This window comes from Camarhynchus parvulus, chromosome 20 (genome assembly GCF_901933205.1).
Source record: "Camarhynchus parvulus chromosome 20, STF_HiC, whole genome shotgun sequence".
NCBI lineage: Eukaryota > Metazoa > Chordata > Aves > Passeriformes > Thraupidae > Camarhynchus > Camarhynchus parvulus.
This window is the reverse complement of record NC_044590.1, coordinates 8,371,926-8,397,141: the sequence shown is the minus strand read 5'-3', so window position 1 is coordinate 8,397,141 and position 25,216 is coordinate 8,371,926. Positions and strand designations below refer to the sequence as shown.

Genomic DNA, 25,216 nt, shown 5'->3' with positions numbered 1-25,216 from the left:
GGCCAGATTCTGATACACTCACTCACATTGGGTTGCACATCAATAATCCAGTTGTCTCCACCCTGTTGCCAGGGCTGCTTTCCAAAACGAGGTAGGGTATCAGAAGCTGGAGCAGCAAGGCTCATCAGCTCTCATGGGGGGACAGGCATCTACCCAAAGATGCTCCATGCTTACAGGTTGTCCATTTAACAACCACCTGTGACAGAAGGACTCCGGGAGAGTCGGATTTGCACCTGCAAAAGGTGGGGAAAGATCTCCAGAGAAAATAACGAATGGATGTTGTGACACTGACCAGAATTTCTAGAAATAAAATTAAACCAGAAGGTCCCACACAGTGTGAGCGGCCTGGTGGCTTTTCCTCCTGTGCAAACTCTGACGATTCCAGTGCCCCAGTCCTAAGTGAGTGAGTCCTTCCCCGGAGGTGGCTTTGTTCATATTTTATTTAGTGCACTTAAAGTGACATTTTCTACAGCTGTCACAAGTGAGGTGGCATTTTCTGCATGGATGTTGGCCCATGCAGGGAAGGTCCCCAGCTGGAAGATGCTCTTGGCCCATGTGTTCATAGCCAGGCTAAGAAGCAGAACTCCCATAAGATTCATGAGCAACCCCGTTCTGGCCTACAAAAGAAATACAAAGACAGCTGTTGAGTTTAGACTGGACATCTACAGCATGTGAAGCACGAAGCTATTTGAATGCAAACATTATAAAAATGGAAGGTTTAATGGCTGTTAATATTAGCAACATTTTAAGCAGGCTTAAAGCCACAAAGGCCATTCTGCAGCTGCTTACCAAGCTTTGATCCATCAAAAACATTAACATCTGTTTAGCCTCAGGAATGTGAGCAGGAACTGGGACTAAGCCTAATTTTACTCATAAGCTTTGTTTCACTGAGCTGGGGAAATTTTCCTGCATCCAGAAACCTAGGAAAGTTGAGCTGTTGACACTAGAGAAACAGGACAAGGGGCTGGGGGATGCTGACCACATTCAAGACCACTTCTGTCACCATTTGGAGCCATGGTGGCTCCAAATTTCAACTTCATGCAAGCTCCTTCCATCCTGTGCCTTCAAACACCCTTGAGAACAGTATCAGATTTCTGTCTTCTCCTTTTACTACCTATTGAGCACTAACAATACAGAAAAAAAACCCTTCTTTAAACACTCAGGCTGATTGTTTTCATCATTTTATGTATCTAAAGGAACTTACCATATCCTTGACCATCAAATGTCCAGAGGAAAAGGCAATTGAGTTGGGAGGTGTTGAGACTGGCAACATGAATGCATAGGAGCATCCTATAGTTCCTGGTATCATTAAATAGAGGGGATTCACTTTCAGACGAATGGCCTGGAAAAGCAGAAAGGAACAGAAATTGGACCTTGGGGATTTGAGCTGCCAACAGATGAACCAAAGAATGGAAATAGCCAGCTGTGCACAGCCCTCTGTAATAAATAACCACATCTCTCACAACAAAGTCTGAAGGATTATCTTCCTTCAGTGCCCACGTTATGCTACAGGACTTGTTGCTCCCAAGGGTTTCAAAGAGCCTGAAGCCCAGGAGCAGGAAAATTCCCCAGTGCCTGTCCCAGCACAGACCCAACACAAACCCACCCACCCAAGGGGCAGGGCAAGGAGGGGGCAGAGAAGGAGCTGCTCTTGCCATGGGATGACCTTACCAGCTCTGCCAAGACAGGCAGAAAGATGATAATAGTGGCAGTGTTGCTGGCAAACTCCGTGAACAAGGCGATGACAACCGTGATGAGGATGACAGCCACGGGAGGTGGCACCCCCTCCAGGGGATGCAGACGGCCTCCTATCCACACAGACAAGCCAGACTCCTGCAGAAGGGAGAGAAAAAACAGAAGTCGTCCTCCTGCATCCCTGCAGGGGAACTGGTCCTCTCCTGGAACATGTCCTCAGGATGTCTCACAGCAAGCAGCTTGCAAGGAGTTGTAGCCTCCTTAAATATCTGCTGTGTATTGTTGTCGCTTGGAGTTGACAAATATGTCCTTTGAGCGTGATGACTCCATTGATGCAAGTTTTCCAAAGCCAAATGAGAACACCAAGTGACCCCCTGATAAGATCCAAGCCTGCTGGGCAGGATGATGCCACATGGCATCTGCTGTGGGCCTCACCTCACAGCCCTTGGCCATGGCAAAGCCTCCTCCAAGCAGCAGGATGATGTTCCAGGGCACTGTCTCCTGGGCCTTCCTCCAAGTCAGCAAGGGCTGGGTCTCTGTGTTTGGTGCTGGACAAAGAGGAGAGGCCTGTGTCAAACACCCACCCAAAGAGGAGCATCAGTCATGGCCTGACTGAATGATAGCACGAGTCTGACAGCAGTGCTGAAGCTCACTGATCATGAGTTGCTGATCAAATACACACATGGAGTGTCTTGAGTTAGCCAACTAAAGGAGCATTTAACTTAGTATCAGATGTAAAAATAAAACAAAAAACATTCTAGCAATAAAGTTTTCTTTGAGGCTTTCTTGATTCAATATTTAATATGGGGTTAATTTTCTCTCTGTAACAGACATAAACATTGTCTTCAACAGATGGGGGTCCATAGAAGGAGGAAATTTTCTGCCCTTTGAATTAAAGATGTTATTCATTTTCCATTTGTCATTCAACAGCCAGTGAGTTTTACAGGAGAGAGCTCATCTCCCCTAAAAGCCATTTCTTAATACGTGATAAAGTGAGCTCTGTTGTAGGGAAGGATGCACTAATGGGACTGAAATTTTCTGTTGAAAAAGGGCACATATTTTATCCACAGGAGGCCTGATTAAACATCTTCCTGTGTATGGACAACACAACAAATGTGCATAACTCAGAGCAGCTGCTATTTTGTTCCCACAGACCCCAGGCAATTCTCCATCATCCGCAAAAGGCCTTCAGCTACTTCTCCCCATTCAGATCATCTCTTATTCCAAGCAGTTTATGAATTAAAATTTGTATTTCATTGCTCCTCAAGAGGACTGACCCAAGACTTCAAAACCTGCTGCAGAGTTTGAGCTTTAGGAGTTCAAATTATTCTAGAAACTGAGGAAGAGCACCTATATCTGAGAATGGACAGCTAGCCCGGCTCTGCCCTCTCAGTGGTCCATTCTCCCTTGAAGGACAGGAGCTGTTGGGAAGTCAGACACCAAACCTGTGTTCCACCATCAGATCTGCTGTGTAAATGAACATCATGGGTAAATGAACACCCATTTCAGGTCACTTCATCCCACCACGGCATCAACCCTGACAGCTACATGAGCAACTGAGCCATTCCTGCCATCAGCAGCAGGGCAGAGACTGCTGAGCCTCTGCTGGTACTTCAGATTTTTTTAAAAAAAGCCTTTCTAGGATCAAATGGCACCTCCAAGCCACCCTGCTCCACACTGCAGCTCCAAGGGGGGACAGCACTGCTCCTTGCCCCACACCTGCCCTGCCAGGACACAGGCAAGCACACAGTCCCTGCCTGGAGGGTCTCCTACTCACCTTTCAAGTCAAACCACCACCTGAAGGAAGGTTTTTGTGAAGGGAAGAAGAACAGTATAATCACAATGGTGATTCCTGTAACTGCATCTGAAATAAACCTGTCCAAAATCAGCGGAAACACTTGTAAGAAACGCAAGCCTGTAGAATTACAAAGTTTATGAGAACAGGGATTTACCAAAGAAGATTACAAGTTTCCATCAGGTTTGAACAATGCTTGTTGTTCAGAGCTCTTTCCTTTTTTAATTCCCTGTCGAGCTAATTTTCTACCATGGGCTGTGAACCCCCCAGAAAAGCTGCCCTACAAAAGTAAAAACCAAGATCTAATCCCCTCCACAGTGATGTTTTGGTTTTCTGATTGCAGAGTTATAAGGACAAGTTTCCTGAGCCTATTGCAGGGAGGAAAAGAGACAGAGCCCAAAACATCTTATTTTTATGAACTCTTTGCAAATTGTCAAACTATCAGGTGAAAGTCAGGCTCCATCCAGTAAAAACCTTAAGCATGTGTTAGATTTAAGGAGTTATTAACCGATGAGGAAAAGGTCCATAAATACTTTGTTATATTAAGGAAACTTTTATCAAACTAGGATTTTATTTGAAAAAAACCATCAAACTATGAAGGTCTCTTCTTTTAAGAAATAACAACACTCTCTGTGAGCTCTAGCATCCCCTAACTGCTGTATCTATTCATCTTCACAAGGTATGGTTGTCACAGGGGGCACAAACTTGGCAAATAGACAGGACAGCACTCAGAATCAGCTCCTGCCATCTCTCTTCAGTCTTCAGACCACTGGTGAAATCAGTGGCTTGCCTAAAGAACTCAGTATTTCACCTATGAACAGCATTCCCAACATTACATCCTAGGGATGGCCTCAAACTGAGACATCACAACTTCCCACCAGCTTCTTGCACCTCCTCTAGGAGACAGAAAATGCAAATTTGGCTTTGCTACTTGATGCTCAGTTAATTTATTCCAGGAAATCTGAGTAATAGTGTTAAGCAACACAATCAGAAACTCAGGAATGTCAATGACTTGGAAATGTCACTGCAAAATGGCAGAGTGGAAGGAAAATAAAGTCTTACCCTGGTGCAAACAAGCTTGCCCAGCCTGGAATGAATTTGGGATCCCTGGAGAACAGCATGATTGCAAACATGCAGAAGAAGAAGAAAATTGCCTGTTCTGCAAACCTGAAATGAAAAGAAATGAGGTTAAAATGCTGATGTGCTAAAGGGGTGGATCCAAGCTAGAACAAGTATCCAGCTCCTGCTGCAGCATCTTGGCTGAGAAGTGAGGCTGATTTTCTAAAACCAGCCACACTGACACACTGGGGCAGATTGTAAATCTATTTGCAAATACTGGTGTTTGCCAGCAATAGTGTCTCATTGGAACACATTAAGGAGAGGCAAGATGGAGATCAGGAATGTCCCAACAGTGGGATGCAAGGCTGACCCTCTGGGTGTGGAAGGGCCAAGCACCTCCTCATGGTCACTCCTTGACCATGTCCCTCCAGGACACCAGCCAGGCATGGTGGCACTGCAGCTCAAGCCACACAAAAGGATGACTGAGATTCAAATCATACATGAGACAGCAGGAACAAATTCCTCCAAGGCCAAAATCTAAACACTGTCCCTTAGACACATGACAAACAGCAGGGTAAAAGGCAATAGCATTCACTAAGTATCTAGTGGAGTTAAGGTTTAACCAAGGTTTAAGATGATGCCTCAAAATTCTATTTAAAATCTTTCTGAGCATAGGCAAGGGCACACAAGCTCTTGGGAAGAGGCTGCTTGAGCTGATTTTTAGTTATGGGGTTGCTAATCAAATTGGAAGAGCTCAGCTTAATGGACTTTCCCACTCCTAGATCTCAAAGTGGGACTTTGATTCTTTCAGAGACATTTTGCAGGCTGCTCGATAATGTACTGAATAGAACAAATAAACCAATTGCTTTCATTTACAGCACTGGCACAGAGAGCTGCCTTTGAAGAACCACTCCATGTTCCACACAACAGAAATAATTACAATGTCAGTAGCATGATACAAACATCACTGGCTATTCACAGCACTGCCCTGAGTAAGAAAATATTATTTTACAGATGGGGAAAGACAGACCATTGAAGGAAAAACCCTGCAGTTTCAACAGTCTTCAGTAGTCTTGGCTGCCCAGAATATCAGTGGATGGTTGGACATATGCAGGGTTGGATTTCTGGAGATACTCAGCTTTTCCTGCTTCCCCCTTTTTCTTGGCATTTCTCAGAAGTCTAAAACTCATGTTTCTTTCTGCTGGTGCCTTACTCCAAAATATAATCCCCATCACTGCAGTTTGTACCAGCTTTTACTTTCCTCACTTGACTAGCATAGTTGAGGGAATTACTCAGAAAAAAATCATTTTGTTCCATGGCATGGATCTGACTTATTTCTGTATACTTTCTCTGAGCTTTTAGATTTCTTTAAGTATATCCACAATCCATATGATTCATATCCATAATATGATTCATCAGCCTTCCCAGCAAATGCCTCCTGTATGCACAAACCCTTGAAATCCAGCCTGTGTTGGTTAGCACCTAACTCACACAGAACTGGGTTTGTTCCTGGAGTAGAAAAATCATAAAGAGTAATTAAACAACCCAGCATGAATTCCCTCTATACCAGGAATGTTGTTTTTCAGAAGATGTAAGTGCAAGCTGCTATTTGCAATTATTCATGCTAGCAAAGGTGAGGGGGCTGGAGCATGCAAAAAGCAAAGGTCAGCAGGTTTCAAACAGACTGAGTAGAAACATGGGTATAATTTTCTTTAAAAAGCTTCATTCCCCATGGTCCTCCACTCTTAAAACAGGATATTTCCAAACCCACTTAATTTCTGTCTCATTTCCATCCCAGCTTTACAACTCACTTTGTTGGACCCAGTTTCTGGTAGTCCTCCTTTATCACCTCCTTGGCTCGGGCTTCTGCATCCACTCTTATATTTGACTTTTTTGTTTTCCAGCCCCTGCCAAGAAACACAATTATATTTTTACATGCATTTTAACATGCCTCTGACCTAAGTGGCACATAGGAAATAACACATTTTCTATGCAGGATTCAGTGTCCTTCTCCAGCACCTGCTCTTCAAGGTTCAGAGAGCTGCACGTCTCTGGCAGCTCACTTTGTGTTATCTTCAGATTATGAAGACTAACAATGAAAATCTCTGCTGAGATAATGGTAATAAGGCTTTATTTTATATATCCTTTGTCTCTGCATTCGTACAAAGGACAGCCTGCAGAGGTGAGGAAGTTTCCTCTCATTTATATTCTGAACTGTTTCCTCCAGCATGGGCTGTGATTGCCAAATGAAAGTCCCAACATTGCAGGATTTCCTTGTCTTCCTTCCAAGCAAGTTACCTACTTGGACAGGATGACTACAAATAGGGTGACACAGAAAATTTATCTGTCCCTTCATTTTTCAAGTCACTTGTAATTTCCTGGGTGATCCCAGGATGCTGCTGGGGATCAACAAAAAATGTGAGGAATTTCTAAGTGGCCGGGAATGTTAATGTGCTCCTGGCTAAGCCTCTTAGCCTGGCTGCACTGACTGCTCACAGTTTGCTCCTTTGTAGCATGTGCATACAAATGATATATTCATATCTTGCACTTCATCTCCCATCACATCCCATGACACTGAAGCTGGTTTCTAACACTGCCTGTGACCTTGATTAAAACTGCAACCCCAAATTTCTGTGTCAGACACATCTGCCCATCGCCACAGTCCCTGCCCTTCCTTAATTCACTTATTGTTTCAAAGGGTGGCTGGATGTTCTATAGAGATGAATGGTTGATCATTCAGAAGCTGCTGCATTTCAAGTTCCTGGCTCTTTAATGTCTTGGGTTTTGGGAGGTGTTATTAACAGCGGCCTCATCTCAGCCAGCCCACTTCAAAAAGCTTCATTCCCCACAGCCCTCCACTCTTAAAACAGGATATTTCCAAACCCACTTAATTTCTTTCTCATTTCCATCCCAGTTTTACAGCTCACTTTGTTGGACCCAGTTTCTGGTAGTCCTCCTTTATCACCTCAGCCTTTAAATGCCTTTTGGATTCAAGCAAAGCCCAAGTGTCCCCCTGCCCGTGCCCTGCTGCAGCCACCCAGGACCTGCCCACAGAGAAATCCAGCCACCATCCCCAGGCAGTTACAGCCCAAGCAAAGCTCCTGTGGAGCCTTGGCTGTGCTTGAGGAGCTTTGCAGTGTCCCCTCCACCACGGGGGAATTCTGGCATCCGTGCTGGCCCAGCTATCCCAATAGAGCCGAGCCCTGAGCTGGGGGATGAGCCAAAGCAAACACAGAGCATCACGTCCCTGAGCTCCACAGCAGCTCTGCCTTTGCCTGGCTTTGGCCTCTTCCCTCACCTGAGGCTGGGGATGTGCCATGCCCAGGGACATGGGAACTCAGCTCTGCACAAGCCCTGGCACACGGGGAGAGCAGCACAGCTCTCAGCAGTGAGCTGGCCAAGCATCACACAGCAGCACCCAGAGCCTCCTGAGAAGCCCCACCAGCAAGTCAAGGACAAGCCCTTGGCATTTTCTGGATTAAAACTTTCCCATTGATCTTTTTTTCCCCTATGTCTGAGACAATGTAAATATTTGGACACCTGTTCTTCTTTTTTCCCTCTCCCCACATTTGCATTTTAAAGTCAAAACAACAATTAAAGGCTTTTCTAAATATCACAAATTCTGTATGGTCCCTGGAGGAAGCAAGACTCTGACTTTGTTGCCATGACTTGTGAGAGTGTGGAGGGGGAAAAAGGTCTCCACATGAGCAGCAGAGCAGGGCTGCAATCGCTGTAGGTTGTGCACACTGAGGGGTTGCATGTGTCCAGCAAGGATTTACTGGAAAAACATGTTATTCTCAGTTACAGATTAACACCTTGTTGTAAAATTAAGCCCTGTTGTGAAGTAATCTGTTCCAAACCCAGGGTTTTGCCCCAAGAAGAAATCCTGTCTCTTTCATGGGGAACTAAGATTTTACCATGGTGTTCAAAGCTAGATCCTGCTTTTCCTTCTGTCATTAAAAATCTGTAATTTACCCTCCATAGGCCAAGGTCAGGCAGTAAAACAACCTTTAAAAATTCTACATTTACTTGAATGAATATAATACATACTTTGTACATGTATTTCAGTTGGATAAAGTATATGTAACGATGACATATCTTTAAAACCTTCCTATTCTATATCAGCTTTTTAAAAATAGATGACTTGTTATGGGATGGGCCTGCCAGAGTTAGTTGTAAATTCCTCCACTTTCCAGGAGATGATCCTAGGTGATATCAGTAGATTTAGGATGAGAAGCATGAGGAAAACATATTATAATGCTAATATAACCAGACTACATATATGTATAGTGAATATCAACATACCTCAGGTTAATTCCTCCATACAGGATGGAGATCCATAGCCATCCCATGAGAAGAAAAATCAGCATTAAAGGAAATGCAAACATAAACCAAGAACCAAAGTTCACCACATCACATTCTGGAAAATAACTAAGCAAACGGGAAAAATCAAGTTAATGCAAGATGGGAAAGCAGCCCTTCCATCCATGGGTAAACAAGCATCTGAAATCAGCACTGAAAAATCCCACAAACCTGCCCCTGTGCATTTAAAAACTATCCCTGTGAGTTATCTGGACATAAGGAAATGTGAGGAGTGTTGTGTTGGGACAAGTCCCAGGACACCCTGCCACCCCCATCTCACCCAGCCCAGCTGTGCAAGCCTGCAAGGAAAGTTCTGGAAATCTCCCTCCAGCTGACCAATACCTTCATGCAAAGATCCTCCTGACCACCCAGGATTAAATCCTCCTACAGGAACTGCTGGAGAGTCTGGACATGAACCTGGCAGGGATGCTGCAGTGTCCAGGACAGGCTGTATGTACTCCTTGTAGAGGTCAGCAAAAGTAAGAAATACCTGTGAGCACCTGGGCTGGCACAAATCTCTGCTCCTATGCACATAGGAGGAATGTTTTATGACTAAGAAGTGCTCATTATTTTCCTTTCTCCCACACAGCAGTAGTTATAATTGCTCACAAAGCACTACATCAAAACAGTTACCAGGTTAATTGCAGGTGTGGAGTCAAGTCCCATTAAATTCAATGGGATTAAAAGCATCAGTGAGGTGAAGCACACATGCTCCAGTTTGGCTGACAGCCTGCCTGGCTAGGCTGGAAACCTGCTCATTAAGTCTAAGGCTGGTGCACTCCCTGCTTTCATTTCCCAAAACATTCTGGAATAACATGAATTTTCCAAGCCAGCACTCAGCACAGAAAGGAATTTCCTGCAGGGATGAAGAACATGTTTGTGTCCTGCAGGATTCACAGGGGTCCCCAGGACAGCCTCCCATACCTCTTCAGCTGTCCCAGAAGGATGAGGTTTGGTGCAGTTCCCGTCAGCGTTGCTGTACCTCCAATGCTGGCTGCATATGGGATTGAGATGAGGAAACCTTTCCATATGTTTGTTTTGTATTCCTCCTCCTTCTTTAAGTCTGAGAGAGCATCACTGGAGAGCTCCTTCTCCTCCGCCAGATCTTTGCTTTAAAACAGTCCAAAAGAGAATCCGGTGAAAGCCCTGGTTTAAATACAGTGCAACCACTTCAGAGGCTTGACAGAAGGAAAATTCCCAGTTTTTAGAAATCCAAGCTACCAGTGTGGTGCTCAAGGACACCTTAGCAGCTCAGTGCTGCAGAGGGGTGTGCTTGGTGAAGTGCCACGTGGGACTGTCAGCCTTGCAGAGAACAGAGCACCCCCAGACCCATCCACAGGAGCTGAGGGTGTCTGTGCCTTGCCCAGCCCCTCAGCAGCTTGTAACACTGAGCATAAAGTCCACAGGACTGCCAAAAGGAAAAACAACTAAAAATTGATAGGTTTGAGGGAAGAAACATGTGTTCCTGTGTTTCTGAAAAGATGTTTCCTCCTCATCCTTGTTATCAAAGCAGGACCATCAACAGTGTGCAAATCCTGGGGGGTTTTACATCATTGGCTTCACACATTTGATGCTCCTGAGAAAACCAAGGCACAAATCCCCAGCAGGACACACCTCTGGCTGTGATTTCAGAGTGGCTGAAAAAAACCTCTGTAATGATTTGGACATGCAGAGGGATGCTGGACACACAGAGGAGGGTTTTTATCATCAGTGACCAGGATGTTCAGTATAATCAAAACATTGCAATGATTGAATTTCAAATTCCTAACACTTGCTCTGGCTCAGGGGATAATTCTCTCTCAACTCTCTAATACAAACTTTATAGTTAACTTACTCCTCAGTACTTGCCAGAAACTGCATCTCAGTTGGTACAGTGTAAAGTTTATTCTGCTGTAAAGATGCTGAAAAAGAAAGATGAGGACTTTAAAACAGTTCAAAGCATCTAGAAAATTCTCCTTGAACCAAACAGAGGGACAGAGGAAACAACTACCATGTTAGAGGAGGGGCTGTGCAAATGAGGGGTGAGCTCACACCAAGGGGATGGGGTCAGGAGCTCACACCTGGCAGGGATGAAGGAGCCCTCCTCCTCCTCCTCCTGCCACTGCTCCAGCCCCACCACAGCACCCAGCTTCTCCTCCAACACCCTTTACTTGGTCCCTTTACAGCTTCTGCCACAGGTTGGCCTTTGGGATCTTCTAACACAGCCCAGACTTCAAGGGTATCCCTTACCAACTCATGGGTTTGGGGTGGGTTTTCTTGGGGGAGGATTAACTTTAATCATCCTTAGGAAGGAACATCGTTGGGCTTTGTTGTATCTGTAAGGCAGGTTCCCCAAGGCACAGCAGGAGCACTGAGCTTCATTCCCATGGGGTGAGAATTTTACACCCTGCAGACATCTAGTGCAGTCACTATAAGGCTGCAATTCCTTCTTTTAAGACAAGAGTGAGACGCATTTGGGGATTAGGTTTTGTACCAGTTCCACCAAAAGCCACCCTGACAGCAAGGACCATTCCAAGCCCATCATCCTCTCCACAAATGCCAGGCCCTGCAGGCTGAGCAGCCAGTCCCAGTACTCTGGGAGCTGCACACACCACACCAACCCATGGGAGAACTCAGAAATCAAAAAATAGAAATGCAATACAATCACTCTCTGTTACCAGACCTGGCATTAAGGCTCATGGCATTTGTGGCCATGGCTTGACCTCCTGAGGCTGGGAGATGTGCTACCAAACCTCATTTTCCACTGAAGCACTTGAGAGTTTTATCCACCTTCAGCCCAGATGTCCCTTCCCCACCCCTGCTGGCTCTGCTGCCTTTCCTTGTCCTCTCTATGTGCTTTTGGGTGTAGAGGTTTGTGTGCCTGCACTCCCCTGTGCTCTGCAGACAGCTACATACAGAGCCCAATTGCTGGTACTGCCACCCAAACAATCCCCAAATTTCCCTGCACCCCTTCTTAGCCCAAAACCCAATCCCCTTCCACCCAGTGTGACCTAGAGATCAAAAGGACAGAGAGAAGCCAGTGGTCAAAGTCTCTGGACTCACTCACATGTGCACCAAAGACACCGTGCTCGTTCCAGCTCAGTGAACCAAGGATTTTTGCAATGTCATGTTTTACACATGGCTAATTCACTGAATTGGGGGTAATTGGCTTGGACACACACATGCTGAGCTTTCATCCCAACCTTGCCATGATGAAGGGATGTAATTAGAAGGATGAGCATTAACCATGGTTGACTGTTGGGCCCTCAGTGGATTTAGCCCACAGGCTCTTACACTTCTGTCCCACTGAAGCCCAGTCCTGGCTCTGCAAAAACATTTCATTCTACTTCAATACTTTTCAGTTTTTTCCCCTGCTAAGCTCAGACTACCAGCCCATCCAAGCAGAACCATCCGTGAGTTCTTTCAAGGAAGGTTTGCAAAGGTAACCATGCAAAGGAAAGCCAGGCATACTGCAGAGATTTTCCCCATAAATTTTAAAAAAATGAATTGAAAATTATTACAGGTCCTTAAGTCAGAAAAGGCCAAAGGTAACAGAGTTTGGACCAAGCTGTGCACACCTCTGACAGAGCAGTATGAGAATTCTGTGGCCAGTTCACCAAAACACCTCATATACCTTAGAGGCAGAAATGCTTTCCCTAGATAATTTTTGCTTTAATGACATTTTTACTGTTTCTAAAAGGTTGAGAAGACCTGAAAAGGACTATTTCCACTGACTGAGGGATGCAGGCAGCAGTGCTGTGGCCACACCCTGCCAGCGCTGCCTGGGATTAGGCAGTCAAACCAGGCAGCACTGTCCAAAAATGAACATTTCCCAATTACACTTTAGAGATATAATTCACAGGTCTGTGACTCAGTTACACCTCAAGCACTGAATGCAGTTTATCTCGAATTTGCAGAATATTCTCCATGAAGGAAAAAAAGAATGGAGATATTTTCTTGTGATTTTTGCCTGGAGATATTTAAGGTGCTCAGAGAAATGAAATATTGCCAATGAGGGGTTAGTGGGCAGAAGCAGGAGAGAGGTCAGGTTCACAGGCACAGCAGCTTCCATATTGTCACACACCTGTGGCTGGAGATGTCAGACAGAACAGCAGGGCTCACCTCCAAAAGGAAAGTTCTAGAAGCTGAAAAATGTCTGTTGGTGTTAAATTTATAACCCTGCTTTGATCCACCAGAACCACCTGGGACTTCAGCCACCCAACCTCACTGCCTGCTCTCCTGCAGGAGAGGCCAAGTGTGTGAAAATGAACAAATCATTACACTCAGTTTTAGCTGTCAATGACACAAGAATGTAAATATTTGCTGATCTGCAACATGCTGCCCACATAGCTGAGCATGGACATAAGTGACCAAAATCTTGAGATTCTCTCATCAGGGAAAAGTGTCACCAACTGATCAGAGATCACTTAATTTCAGGCTCCATGTGTGTAGGCAAAGTCCTATACAAAACTGGTTTCATACACTTGTTGAGATTTTTTGCTGTGAGTCAAATGCTTTGAAATGTCACATATTCTTTATTATATTTTAAATTGTTATTTTTAACCACCCAAATATTTTTTAGCCTCATGGACTACTACCAGTGTTATAAAGCCAAGTCAATTGGCAAACGGATTTTATCACATGCCATTGTACAAGTTTTCTTCCACATACAGCTCCTTTCACAAATGAATCTGTCTTTTTTGGAGAACAGATCACAATTCAGAGAGATTATAAACATTTAATAAACTATGAAATGAGTATACCTTTTTCTCATCTGCACATCTCCACTCCTAAGTGTAACATCAGATTCATCACTTTTTCAAGGAACTCAGCTTTGCTCATCCATTCAGAAAGATTACAGAAAAGGATGAGTCTACCTTGGGACATTAAAGTTCAAATAAAAAGTCTACATAAAAATGCAGACCTTGGTGCATGAAATGTACATTTTTCAGGTGATTCCTCCTTTGCTTGTATCATAAATTACTTTTGAAAGCCTTTATCTCAAAAAAAACCACACACAAAAAAACCCCAAACATAATCACACCATCACATGATATTTGCAAAGCATCACTTTATTCATTCTTCTACCTGCATGCCCCTCCCTTGCCTTTTCTGGTTTCTCTTACCACTGCAAGCGTGGGTCAAGGATGTTAATTCTGTGCTTAACAGTGTCTAGGACGAGGTGGGGAATCTTCCTCTTATGTGTTCCCAAACTCTACTGTACTTACAGCCACAACTACACAGTCAGATTCAGAGGCTGGGGACAAAAAGGTTAAAAGCAGACTGACAAAACACAGAACAGGAAATTATAGCAAGGAAATCAGTGAGGTTGATTTTAATAGATGTGAATAGTCAAAAATTCATAAAGCAAAAGTGATAAAGCAACCTGGAGTGCAAATATCTCATAATTGCTAAACATCAATGATGAATGATTAACTATATCTTTATTAGATGTGCACATGTTTGAGCCTTCTTCTGGAGACTCCTTTATCTGCCTTAGGACTCAGCAGGAACTAAGAAGCCATTGCCTTTTAAATCACAGAGGCAGATGAATTAGTAATTAGTACAAGAAGAAGCAGCAGAAGCAGAAGAAGAAGCTGTGACTACTGCTCCAGCTATCAGCAGTAGCTGCAAAGGGGATGTCAGGATGTCATTTCTGGATTGCTGTTTCTCATCACTGTCTGCCAGAAGCCCAAAGTTCTGGTGAATGGCTTGTGAAGAGAGGGCTGGAGAAAGGTCTTACCTGGCCACATACCCCTGACCCATCCTCAACCTGCTCAGGAACAACACCACACAGCAACATGGAGATGGAAAAAATCACAAAGCACTTTATGGACAGATACTTAACCTGCCAGCCTTCCCTTGAGTCTTTGCTTTCTCCTCCAGCTCAGGCTCCAGTTCCATGGGTGACAAGCAGGAAAACAAGAGAACACACCTGTCCCAAGTGCACAACAGCTCTGGGTGCCACAGGGAGGGACCCCACTCATCACCTGCCCTATCTACAGCCCTCCCTGGCTCCAGCCATCCCCACAGCATCCCTACAAATCCCACCACCACCTTGCCACACAGCTGGACTTTAACCTGTGCCAGCTGCAGGTTTATGGAGCAGGTTGGCTAGGCATTGCCTCTTTGGTTTTCCAGGCCATTCATAAGCATTGCTTCCTGCATGACATGAGGAAAGGGCAGATAAAAGGGAGTTTTCTGCCAATATTCTTCCACCATGGGAATAAAGTGTGCAGTAAAGTGGGACCAGCCCTGAGATTGAGCTGCAAGCTAATGAACATGGTATTTGTGCCAGTGAAGTCAATAAAATGGGGCAGATCTGGGAGCAGCAGGGCAGACCTCAGCTGGCTTATACCACTGCCTTGTCTCAATTACCTTGGTTTTCTTCATTTTCCCTGTTCATATCCTTAGAAGTGTCTTTCTCCCCAAAGAGGCTTTTTAAAATTGCATTTGCAATTGGAAGCATCATAGCAGTGGAGGCAGTATTACTTAACCACATGGACAGGAAAGACGTTGTCAACATCATCCCTAAGATTAGTCTGAAAGAGAAAAAAGGAAAAGCTGAATTTCTTCAGTTGGGCAAGTTCTCTGACACCTTGGGAGGAAAAGCTCATGTGCAGAGATAACAAAACCAATACCAAAAAGGATTTCTGTGACTCTCCTGAAACTGGATGGAGTACAAGTATGGGGCTGAACCAAAGGATTCTCCCTGTGCTGCACTGGCCCAGGAGCAAACAGCTGAGCAAATGGAGAAAAGGGGGTATGGACAGCCCTCACTATTGGAGCAGCACAGCAGAGCCTCTTCCCAAGCCCCTGGAGCTCACATCCCCCAGGGAGAACCCCCATAGTCACCTGGCTGGCTGGACTCCCACCAACATGAGCACCCGGAGAGCAATCCTGCGGTGTAAATTCCACTCCTCAATGGCCGAGGCCATGATTAAACCACTGAGGAACAGGAAATTGGTGTCTAAAAAGTATTGTGGGCAAACTTTGTTAGATGGGAGGATCCCCAGGAAGGGAAAGAGGACGATGGGCAGCAGAGCTGTCACAGCCAAGGGCAGGGCCTCGGTGCACCAGTACAGGGCCATCAGCAGGATCACATAGAGGCATCTTCCTTCCTGCAAAAGGAGGAGAGGAAAAGTGAGATGTGGCATTACAGAGACATCTTGTCACTTGGAGACACTCAGAGAAGCAAAATGCTCCCGTTACTCCCTTAAGGGTACAGGACTTCTCCCAAGTAATTTCCATCAAGTACAACATCCACCCTCCTACATTGTGTAAGGGGCTCAGGACTGATCTGAGACCACAGCAAAACCAAAGTCCCCCTTGATTGCCTGATCTTCCCACATGCTTGCAGGCATCAGCCAAGGAATCTTTGGAGAGCAAGAACTGTCCCACAATATTGAATTAGGGCTGACATGCTCAGGTGTCTGACCCATTTAATGTTTGTGCTTTCCCTCCAACTTCTGCAGACCATCCTCTGCACAGCTATGCAAAAACAGAGATGTATGCCCCCCACATTTGCAATAGGCAGCCCTCAGAAAGGTTTCTTTTCTTGGATCAGAGTCTCCCAAGAGATTTATGAGAACCCATTCCATGGGAAGTGATCCCAGTCCCTATGGAAATCAGTAAATCAAGCACCCTGGTGTCACAGCACTTCCTGCGGGCAGGCATCACCCGGCATCACCCCGGCCTTGGCCAAGGCTGGCAGAAACCCAGGGCCCCCAGGCCACAGTGTGAATTCACCCATCCACCCAGGAGGCACAAACTAGACCAAAGCCATTTGTCACCACAGCCACAGCCAAAACAATGAGCAATGGGAGGAAGTCGGGAGAGCGGCCCCGAGCCCAGGACGGGAGAGCCCAGGGCAGAGCTGAGCTGGGTCACAGCAGGGCTGAACAGGGACATTGTCAGCAAGCACAGGCACAGTGCCCACTGCGCTATAAATAACTGCTGAGCATCACTTGGAAGCCACAGAACTATTTATTTTATCACTTTTCCAGCTTGTTGTGCAGGTTGAATTGCTACTCAAAGGCACCTCTGTCCCTCCACTGGGACCTTCCTCCCCTGGGCTTCTGAGGGGGAGATGATGGCTCTGCTCCCTGCCAAGGCTGGGGACTGTGGGGAGCTCCATTTTGGGGATAATGTGGTCCCAGTCCCATCATTTGAGGGATTAACCAAGCACTAGAGCAGGTACAGCACAGCCACCACCTGCCTGTTCACCTACACACAATTTGCTGCAGGCCTGGGCTGAAGGAGGTCAAAACCAACAGGGATTTATGTTCACTACATCTGCAAGTGAGGGTTAGAAAGGTGGACAAAATTACAGAATTTCTGATTTTCTTTTAGCCCCCAGGCTTTGCACTGACAAGGGGTCCTGCTAGCAAGGCCCCAGTGAATGTGGAAACATAAGCACAGCAGAACTGAATGTAACTGATTTTTTTTTTCATACATTTATTGTAGTAATGTCAATGCCTCATATGAAGTGCCCAAGATCTGGATTTAAAGATCACTTTCAGACCTAATTTTAGATGCCAGTAAAATGACACATGAGAGTGTGTGAAGCAAAACCCTCAAGATCAGCCCAGCCCTGGCACCTGGCAGCTCTCATGGGCTTCCCACGCTTCATTTCCCCCAAACCAGCAGGACCAGAGCAGCAAACCTGGCAGTGCTAAACTTCACAAAAATAAAGAATCATGTTTTCAAGTGTTTGCCACTAGATTAGTGATTCAATTCCTGTGCCAACTGATAATTCTTCTTTACTATGGTTCTTTTTATATGCCAAATAAATAGCTTTGCTCTCATTAAGCTCTCTTCCATTTGATTTCCAAAGGCCATATGGATAATTTTTTTCCCCTCACTGGCAAAATATTCTTCAGTTTCCTGCAAGGAAAGTTGCACCAAAGTCAACTTCAAAATAAAGACACTTTAGCTCTTACTGGAGTGGAGCAACTGAAAATATTTAACAATGATACAAGAGCATATCAGTGAAGGCTTTAATTGACTTTACAAAATAGATGATGTACAATTTAGAAAACTAATTATAAGTAATGGATATTTATTCTCCAGTGTATGGAAAATGTTCTGGAAAACACTGCAATGAGACACAGCATCAATCTAATAACTCCTCTTCACTGCAAGATCAAAAGCCAAGGGGTAAAAACGAAACAGGGCAGGAAGAACTGCTATGTGAAAGGCTTCCCTGAATTTTTGAAACCTAAATGGATCAAGAGGAAACCACTTGAAGAAAGTAGTAGTGCTGTTTATCCAATTTATTCTACCCTAAAAGAGCACAAATTGCAGCTATATTGAAAAGGTTTTTGAGATAGGACCACCACTGAAAAAAAAGGAATAAGACCAATGCACAATAACTTCAATTTCAACCAAGCACTCTCCAGAATGAAAAAAAAATCGATAAAATTGAACCAAACTCTATATGAAATTGAAAGCTTTTTGATTTCAAGATATTTTGCAAGTGTTAATTAATTGGTGTCCCCAGTGTTTGGTGTGTTTGGTTAGTACACAAGCAATGAATGCTAACAAATGTCAGGAGAATGGTCCTTTAGGGACTTGGCCAAGGGTGCCCCTGGACAGGCTGAGCTGAACTCGCTGCTCTGTGTGGCACCATCACCTCCACATCTTTATCCCTCCATCCCTTGGCTGCATCCGTGTCAGGGCTCCTACTTCTTGTATCTCCCTGCACCTTTGTATTTACATTTTTCAACAGAATTCTATCAAAGTTCATGGTGGCACATACAAACTTTCAAATGGATCTTGTGATCAGGTTAATTTTACAGCCATTTAATGATTTCCAGGAAAGCACTTGTGCCTCTGGACTGCAGGAGCTCTTCTTCCTGTTGCTCAAGAGCCTTGGGATCGACCTCTGCCCCTCCAGACACAGATCCTGTCTCTGCTACACTCAAGCACTGGGGATTTTCCACCCTGGGGAACCTGCTGAGCTGTGGCAGAGGAAGCCAAGCCACGAGGTTGTCTCCTGTAGTCTCTGGGAAAGGCAGATGAGGTGCCCCAGGGAAAGGAGGCTCTGGCAGGGAATGTGGGTCAGGGGAGGCGAGCTGGCTCACCCAGGCACAGCACTGGGACACGGGCACAGCCTGAAAGGGACACCAGGACCTTCAGCTGGACCTTGTTCCCCATCAGACCCAGTGCCCACAGCTTCCCCACCAGGCAGACTCAGTGCTCAAAGCAGCCCTGCCTTGGCACTGCCAAATTTTGGGTTTTCTCCATCAACCCCTGAATGCTGCGTGACCATCACAGCCCCATCAGCCACACAGGCTCCCTACCACCCTCTAATCAGGTAAAAGAGTGGCAGACAGGGCTCCTCCAGGACCTTGATACCAATACCAAGAGAGATCTTGGCTGAATTGGAGCCCTTTCATCCCTCTGCTATCACCAAAAAACATCCTACCTGTGACATACAGAACCACCTGGAGCAGCAAACAAGCTCTGGGTGTTCTCATGGCACAGCTGTAACTGTGCTACCAGCCCCACTGTGCCCAGGGCCTGTTCTCCAGCAGGATGGATCTGGGAATCTCATTTCTACTAACCCAGCTCCTGCAAGCATTATGTAATCTGGACTCAGCCCAAGCCCTGTTTACCAGCCTCCCTGCCAGTGCAGTCCTTTTGCTCCTGCTGGCTATTTGCAGAGTGGCTAGAAAGGGGCCAGTAACACAGGCCACAAAGCTGCAAGAGCTTCAGGGAATCTATTTTCCTCTGCTAAAATGACATAAAGCTTAAACACTTTTATTTAAACTTCTTGAGGTATTTTGTAGTTGGCAAAAATTAAAAAATTCTCTGGTTTAAAATGAGACAGCTGAAGCTCAGATAAGGTGGGCAAACTGAGTGTGTGGCAAAAAGTCACCAACTCAACAAATAGCAGCGTGGAAGATTCTCCACTGCTCTTGTCAACTTTCACACATCCCAGAAGACAAATACCACATTTACCACCTTGGCTGTGGGTAGCCAGTCCTGCAGCTGTGTTGAGCTAATTACATATTATGATCTCCTACCTTTTTTTTTTTAATACTTCCCAAGGGAGGCTACAGATCAGTCTGGCATGTGATCAGCATCCCTGGTGATCTCCATCTGTACTGGGGCTTGTAGAAATACACCCACTTTGTTGGTACACAACAAACCCTTCAGGCTCTTGTAAAATTATTGTGTGCAAGTTGTCTGAATTTATAGATTTTAAAGTAGACAGGGTTAGATGTATAAAATTTTAAATTTCATTTTAGTTTCTGTCACAGTAAAAACATTTATTATCAGTCAATTTCTTATGCTGTAGGATTATGCTGTAGGATTGCACTATCAGAATTTTGCTCAGTATAGAACAAATATGCTTCACTGAATGTGGCTTTTTCTGTACTGTCCATCTGGCAACAGATTACAACATTTGTGTTCATCACCCTCAACACCCTGCCCAGGGATTCCTTCCATATCTCTTTTCACAGAACCACAGAAACAAGTAGTTTGGAAAAGACCTTTACAATCATTGAGTCAACCATTGCAGACACAGGCAGGAATCAGGCAGACGTTTTATATGCAGTTGTGTTTTCCAATTAACACTAACTCCTGTCAATAAAGATTTCCCTTTCCCCCAGCCCAAGTATTGCTGCTTGCTCTTTGCCAGGCTGGCTCTCTCTCTGGGCTGAAGCTCACAGAGGATGTGATAAAATGTTGTCACTGTACTTTCAGTTATCCCCCTCTTTCCTCACTGAAGTTCTTGCTCTCATCTTTTAACTGACCACTGCTTCCAGTTCTGTGAAACTGGCCTTCCCAAACCACCACACACAAACACTGCAGAGATGGACTTTGTGTATGAAATGTAAAACCAGGCTACAATCACTTATTTCTCCTGCCAGGCTGCTCTCTGGACTGTTCCCTGCCTGTCCATGCTCCTGCTCTGCTCTCCAGCCAGCATCCAGCTCCCTCCAGCATGCAGGACAACCCACTCCCATCCCCTTTGTCTACACTTGCATCGCCCCTCTGCCCACAAAGACACCCTTCATGCTCTTTGCTTTCCAGTGCAAGCAGTGTCATTTTCCTTCTGGAAGATCTTAGTCTCCTTGTACTAACCAGGAGAACCCATCATGTCCAAGTTAATTTTAAATTGCTCCATGGCCATGGAGGAAGTCAAGTCAGTTTTCTGAAGGCACTGGGCCCTGTTTGCCTGCTCAGAGCTCCTTTTAGCAGATTTGGCTGCCTCAGCTGTTACCAAGCCAAGAGGCTGTAGACATTGAGTTCATTAGAAGCTGTTGGAACAAGCTCTTTGCACAGCTCATTAAAAGTGCCCCCATGCCCCTTCCAGCAGAACAGTTCCTCCAGCCCCTCCTGCCCTGCCCCAGCTCTTTGCAATCATTCACAGCCCTCCAAGCAGGGGGGTCACAGGCACTTCCACTCATGGGACAAATATTCAGCCATTTCAGCAGCAACCAAAGCAAGAGGTGACACACAGAGCCCTGTGCAGACAACTGGCTCCACACAGAGCGTTTCCTTCTGCTGCCTGATGTGATGGACACAAAGCCCTGTTCCAGACACAGCTTGGGCAGGACACCCTGAGGTCTCAGCAAACACACCCACAAAGCAGAAATTTCATTTTTCTATTTAGCAGAAAGGAGGCTGCAAACAAAACCATTTACACCAGCCTCCCTCTACACCACCACCACCTACAGAGGTCATCAATTAAAAACAAGGGCAATTAATGTAACAGCAGCAGTGGCAGCCCTATCACCATCCCTCTGTGAAGGGACTCACATAAGGATCTGGAGAAAAACCACTGCAGAGTGACAGCTGGCAAGAGCTCTAATCACAGCTTGAAGATTTGGATGCTGGAGTCCATCACCAGTAAGCAAGAGCAGACCTGATGGAATGATTTTTCTCTTTTGTGTTTCCAGGGGGATGTCACTTAAGTGTAGGGAAAACTCGCTGCACCCACATCACAGAGTATTACTCAGAAAGGACAAACTAATCCAAGGAGCCACAGCTTGTTGTGTTCTATCAGCTTTAAGTCATGAGTTCTTGGTCTCCAGATCCAAGTGAAATGTTGCCCTTGAAACCAAAGCTGAGGTGGCTTTTTATGGTGGAAATCCCTTGGGAGATTAAAATTGCAGAGCATCCCAGCAGGGAGTAAATGGTGACACAACGTGAGAACAGATTTTTAACATTGACAGAGAGGCAATTACTGCAGAGGTGCCTGTAAGACACATTCTCACAAGGGAAGGCTCCTCCTGACACCAGCAGTGGCTGAGCCTCACTGCTTCTCCTCTCCTACCAGTTTCTGTTGCACCCTGCCAGGCAGCATTCCAACATCCCAGCAGGAGCACAGGGCTCTCTCTCAGCTTGTCCAACATCCCCATGTTCCAGATGCACAAGACTCGGCAGCATCCCGGCTGTTACAGTGACTGCACATCACACTGCACTCCTCCTGCCCCAGCCTGCCGTCCCTGGATGCCCTCCCTGCCTGGGACAGGCTCCCAGCGACTCCAGCACAGCCCAGTCACTTGAGTTCTTGCTGGCCACCTGCAGCAGCTCTCACGAGCTGCCTGCCCAGGAGAGGCCAGGCTGGGCTGCAGTCCCGTGGCAGGACAGACAGACGCCTGACCGGGGCGGTGCAGCGCGGGCACGCAGGCTTTGCCATCACACGCCAGGACAACCTCCACACTCTGCCACCCCTGATCCCCTGCCTGCTGACCCTGTTCCTGCCCCTTGCTGCTCTCACAGTGTGGTTAAAAGCATAACCTGCTCCCTCTCCTCCCACAGCCCCTCGCGGCTCGGGCTGCGGACAGGGGGTCAGGCAAGCTCCAGACGTCAGAACTTAATCCCCTGTTGATGCAACAGCAAGTTTCTTCTCTTGTTGAAGAAGTGAGAGAGTTTAGTGTTGAAACCCTGGATGAATCATTGACCCCTGAACATGAACAGATACAACTGTGTACAGGAGTTAGCAGCTGCAGGTTCCCCCCGATGCCAAACCTTAGGAGAACTTGGGGAAGCTGCAGTTTGGACTTGCTTGAAATACTCACTCATGTGAGCACCCAGGTTTTGACAGGCACCAGCCAGTGGCACTGCTACCACCTGTGATGCTTTAAAGCCCATGGAGAATGAAGAACAGACCCCCAAGGTGAGCAGCAGAGCAGCAAGCTCTGCCAGGGTCTCCTTCCATTACCACAGCTGTACCCCTGCTTTGCTGCCTGCTCAGCTGCAAACATTTCCACTTTCCCAACACCATCTTTTCTTCAATAAAACAGCCTTGATCAGACCACCCTGCTCGTGAGGTCCTCCATGGACTGCACCCCAGGGTGGACTACCAGCTCACTCTGGGAGCTGAGTGGGAGTGAGCAGCACCGTTACACCACAGAAATATTTTTTAGTTCCGTACACATACAGGAATCCCTTTCCTGCACATCCAAATCCTTGTACAGCCTGTGTAACACTACACACTTCTACCAGCACACAGAGCACTGAAATCAAGGCCCTTCCCACAGCACTGGGTTCATCTGTGATTTCTTCTCACTATTAACCACTGCACAAAGCCAGACATGAGCTTGCACTTAGCATACAGTGCATCTCCTCTAATCCTATCTCACTATTTTACCAAGTGCCAAAGCCAAACAAGATGCTATTAAATACACTTGAAGTCATTTGTTCAGTTACTGAAAATTAATGTAGAAATGTAACTATTCAGTTATGAATTCTCAAGGGAATTTAGTACCTGCTGTGCAATGTGTTTTCTACTCCTTGAAGCAGACATTCAACACAGTCCTATTCATAACTCAGCCAACAATATAAAACAGAGGAAAAAAGTGACATTAAATCCAAAGAAATTTATCTTTTAATATATGGTGTCACTAAATAAAGCAATGGTCAATCTATATTATTTTTAATTTAACAGGTGTATTTTGTATCTCAAAGGAGAAAGTTTCACCTGACAAGCACTGAACAGGCAGAACTAAGTGCCAGCTTTGTGTCCTTACAGCTCCTAAACTATTCTATGTTCACTACATACTGATCATTACTTATTTTAAGTCATTCTCAAATGGATCTGAGTCAGAACATGAGGGTGAAATCTGGCTCATGCTGAAGTCAATGGTGCAAAAAAAGTCCACAGGGCAGTGAAGACATCCACAGTGTCTTCACTGCCCTGTGGACTTCCACCCAAGGCTCAGAGGTTCCTGGTGCTCGAGAGCTGTGCAAAAAAATCCTCCAGCCCCCAAAGCCTTGCTGCAGATTGCTTTATGGGCAGCTCATCACATGCTAAAGCACAAACCTTCAGAGGAGACCAGTTTCCACCTTTACAAAACACCACTTATCTTACTCGCAAAGCCTTTTCAGATACAGCACCAAAGGTCCCCAAGAGTCACCCACAGCGGGGCAGGCACTTCCAGCCCTGCAGCACAAACTGCAGCACAGCTGTGCGGGTCCCTGTCCCACTGCCACTGCCATCGCTCAGGGGATGTGCCAGAGATGCCAGGCAGACTCCCAGCACCGGGCACTTAGTTCTACCCCAGCTCTGGGTGATGCTGGTCTTGCCTCAGTTTCCCCAGATGCCATTTGGGCACTACTGATAAAAACTACCAGCCAGAAGCACTGATCATTACCACTGAACTTGAGCTGATATGATCCTCCCACCTCCCAATGTCTGTACAAGAAACATTAAACAGAATTCACGTTTTCTATCCCTTCTTCCCGCTATAAAGCCGACATGACCATAGGACGCCCCATCCATTCGCACTTTAAGTTGTTGGAAAAGCCTGAGGAGCTGCGCAGCCCAGACTCTGCTCCATGGTCAGGCAGCAGGGTGACCCTCTAGAGAGGCGAATTCTGCTGGTGCTGAGGCAAGCGGTGGCACGGAGCCCCAGGCTGTGTCCCCGATCCTGCCAGAGCGGAACGCCGCTCCACACACTCAAGCTCCCGGTGCAGCATCCCCGGTGCGTTCTCCCGCTCCGTGCCCCGCAGTCTGTCTGTGCCCGTTCCCCACTCGGTGCCCCGCAGTCTGTCCGTGCCCGTGCCCCGCCCTGTTCCCGCAGTCTGTCCGTGCCCGTGCCCCGCTCCGTGTCCCGCAGACTGTCCGTGCCCGTGCCCCGCAGTCTGTCGCTGCCCGTGCCCCGCAGTCTGTCGGTGCCCGTGCCCCGCGCCCCGCAGCGGGGTCCCCAGCCCGCAGTGCCCACCCGGGGTCCCCCGGCGGTACCTTGGGGGGGAGGCTGAGCAGGATGGGCACCAGCGCCAGCGGCGCGCACAGCAGCACCACGAACCTCCGCACGCTCCACGCCTTCTTCACCAGCGCCCCCAGCGCCGCCATCCCGCGCCCAT

At 46.3% G+C, this 25,216-nt stretch overlaps 1 protein-coding gene across 2 annotated transcripts; it reads right to left on the bottom strand.

The window, feature by feature from the left end:
• Nucleotides 1-422: 422 nt before the first annotated feature.
• Nucleotides 423-25,216, bottom strand: SLC13A3 (solute carrier family 13 member 3). Of its 2 annotated transcripts, XM_030963167.1 has the most exons (14): nucleotides 25,095-25,216; nucleotides 15,746-16,011; nucleotides 15,269-15,432; nucleotides 10,746-10,812; nucleotides 10,683-10,685; nucleotides 9,836-10,021; nucleotides 8,855-8,980; nucleotides 6,361-6,456; nucleotides 4,553-4,657; nucleotides 3,473-3,570; nucleotides 2,131-2,243; nucleotides 1,672-1,833; nucleotides 1,205-1,342; nucleotides 423-617 (listed from the first exon to the last, which is right to left on the bottom strand). In XM_030963167.1, the coding sequence occupies exons 1-14, from the start codon at nucleotides 25,203-25,205 to the stop codon at nucleotides 432-434; spliced, it is 1,821 nt and encodes a 606-aa protein (XP_030819027.1). In that variant the 5' UTR covers nucleotides 25,206-25,216; the 3' UTR covers nucleotides 423-431. The 2 variants fall into 2 exon arrangements, with proteins under 2 accessions (XP_030819027.1, XP_030819026.1); XM_030963166.1 differs by lacking the exon at nucleotides 10,683-10,685.

Bases quoted from the DNA above. Each gene is read 5' to 3' on its own strand.
- SLC13A3 (XM_030963167.1), bottom strand. From the start codon at position 25,205: ATGGCGGCGCTGGGGGCGCTGGTGAAGAAGGCGTGGAGCGTGCGGAGG. The intron at 16,012-25,094 runs GTACCGCCGGGG...CTCCTTTTGCAG, and splicing joins TGCTCAGCCTCCCCCCCAAG to GAAGGAAGATGCCTCTATGT. The intron at 3,571-4,552 runs GTAAGACTTTAT...GATTTTGGACAG, and splicing joins GCAAGCTTGTTTGCACCAGG to GTTTATTTCAGATGCAGTTA.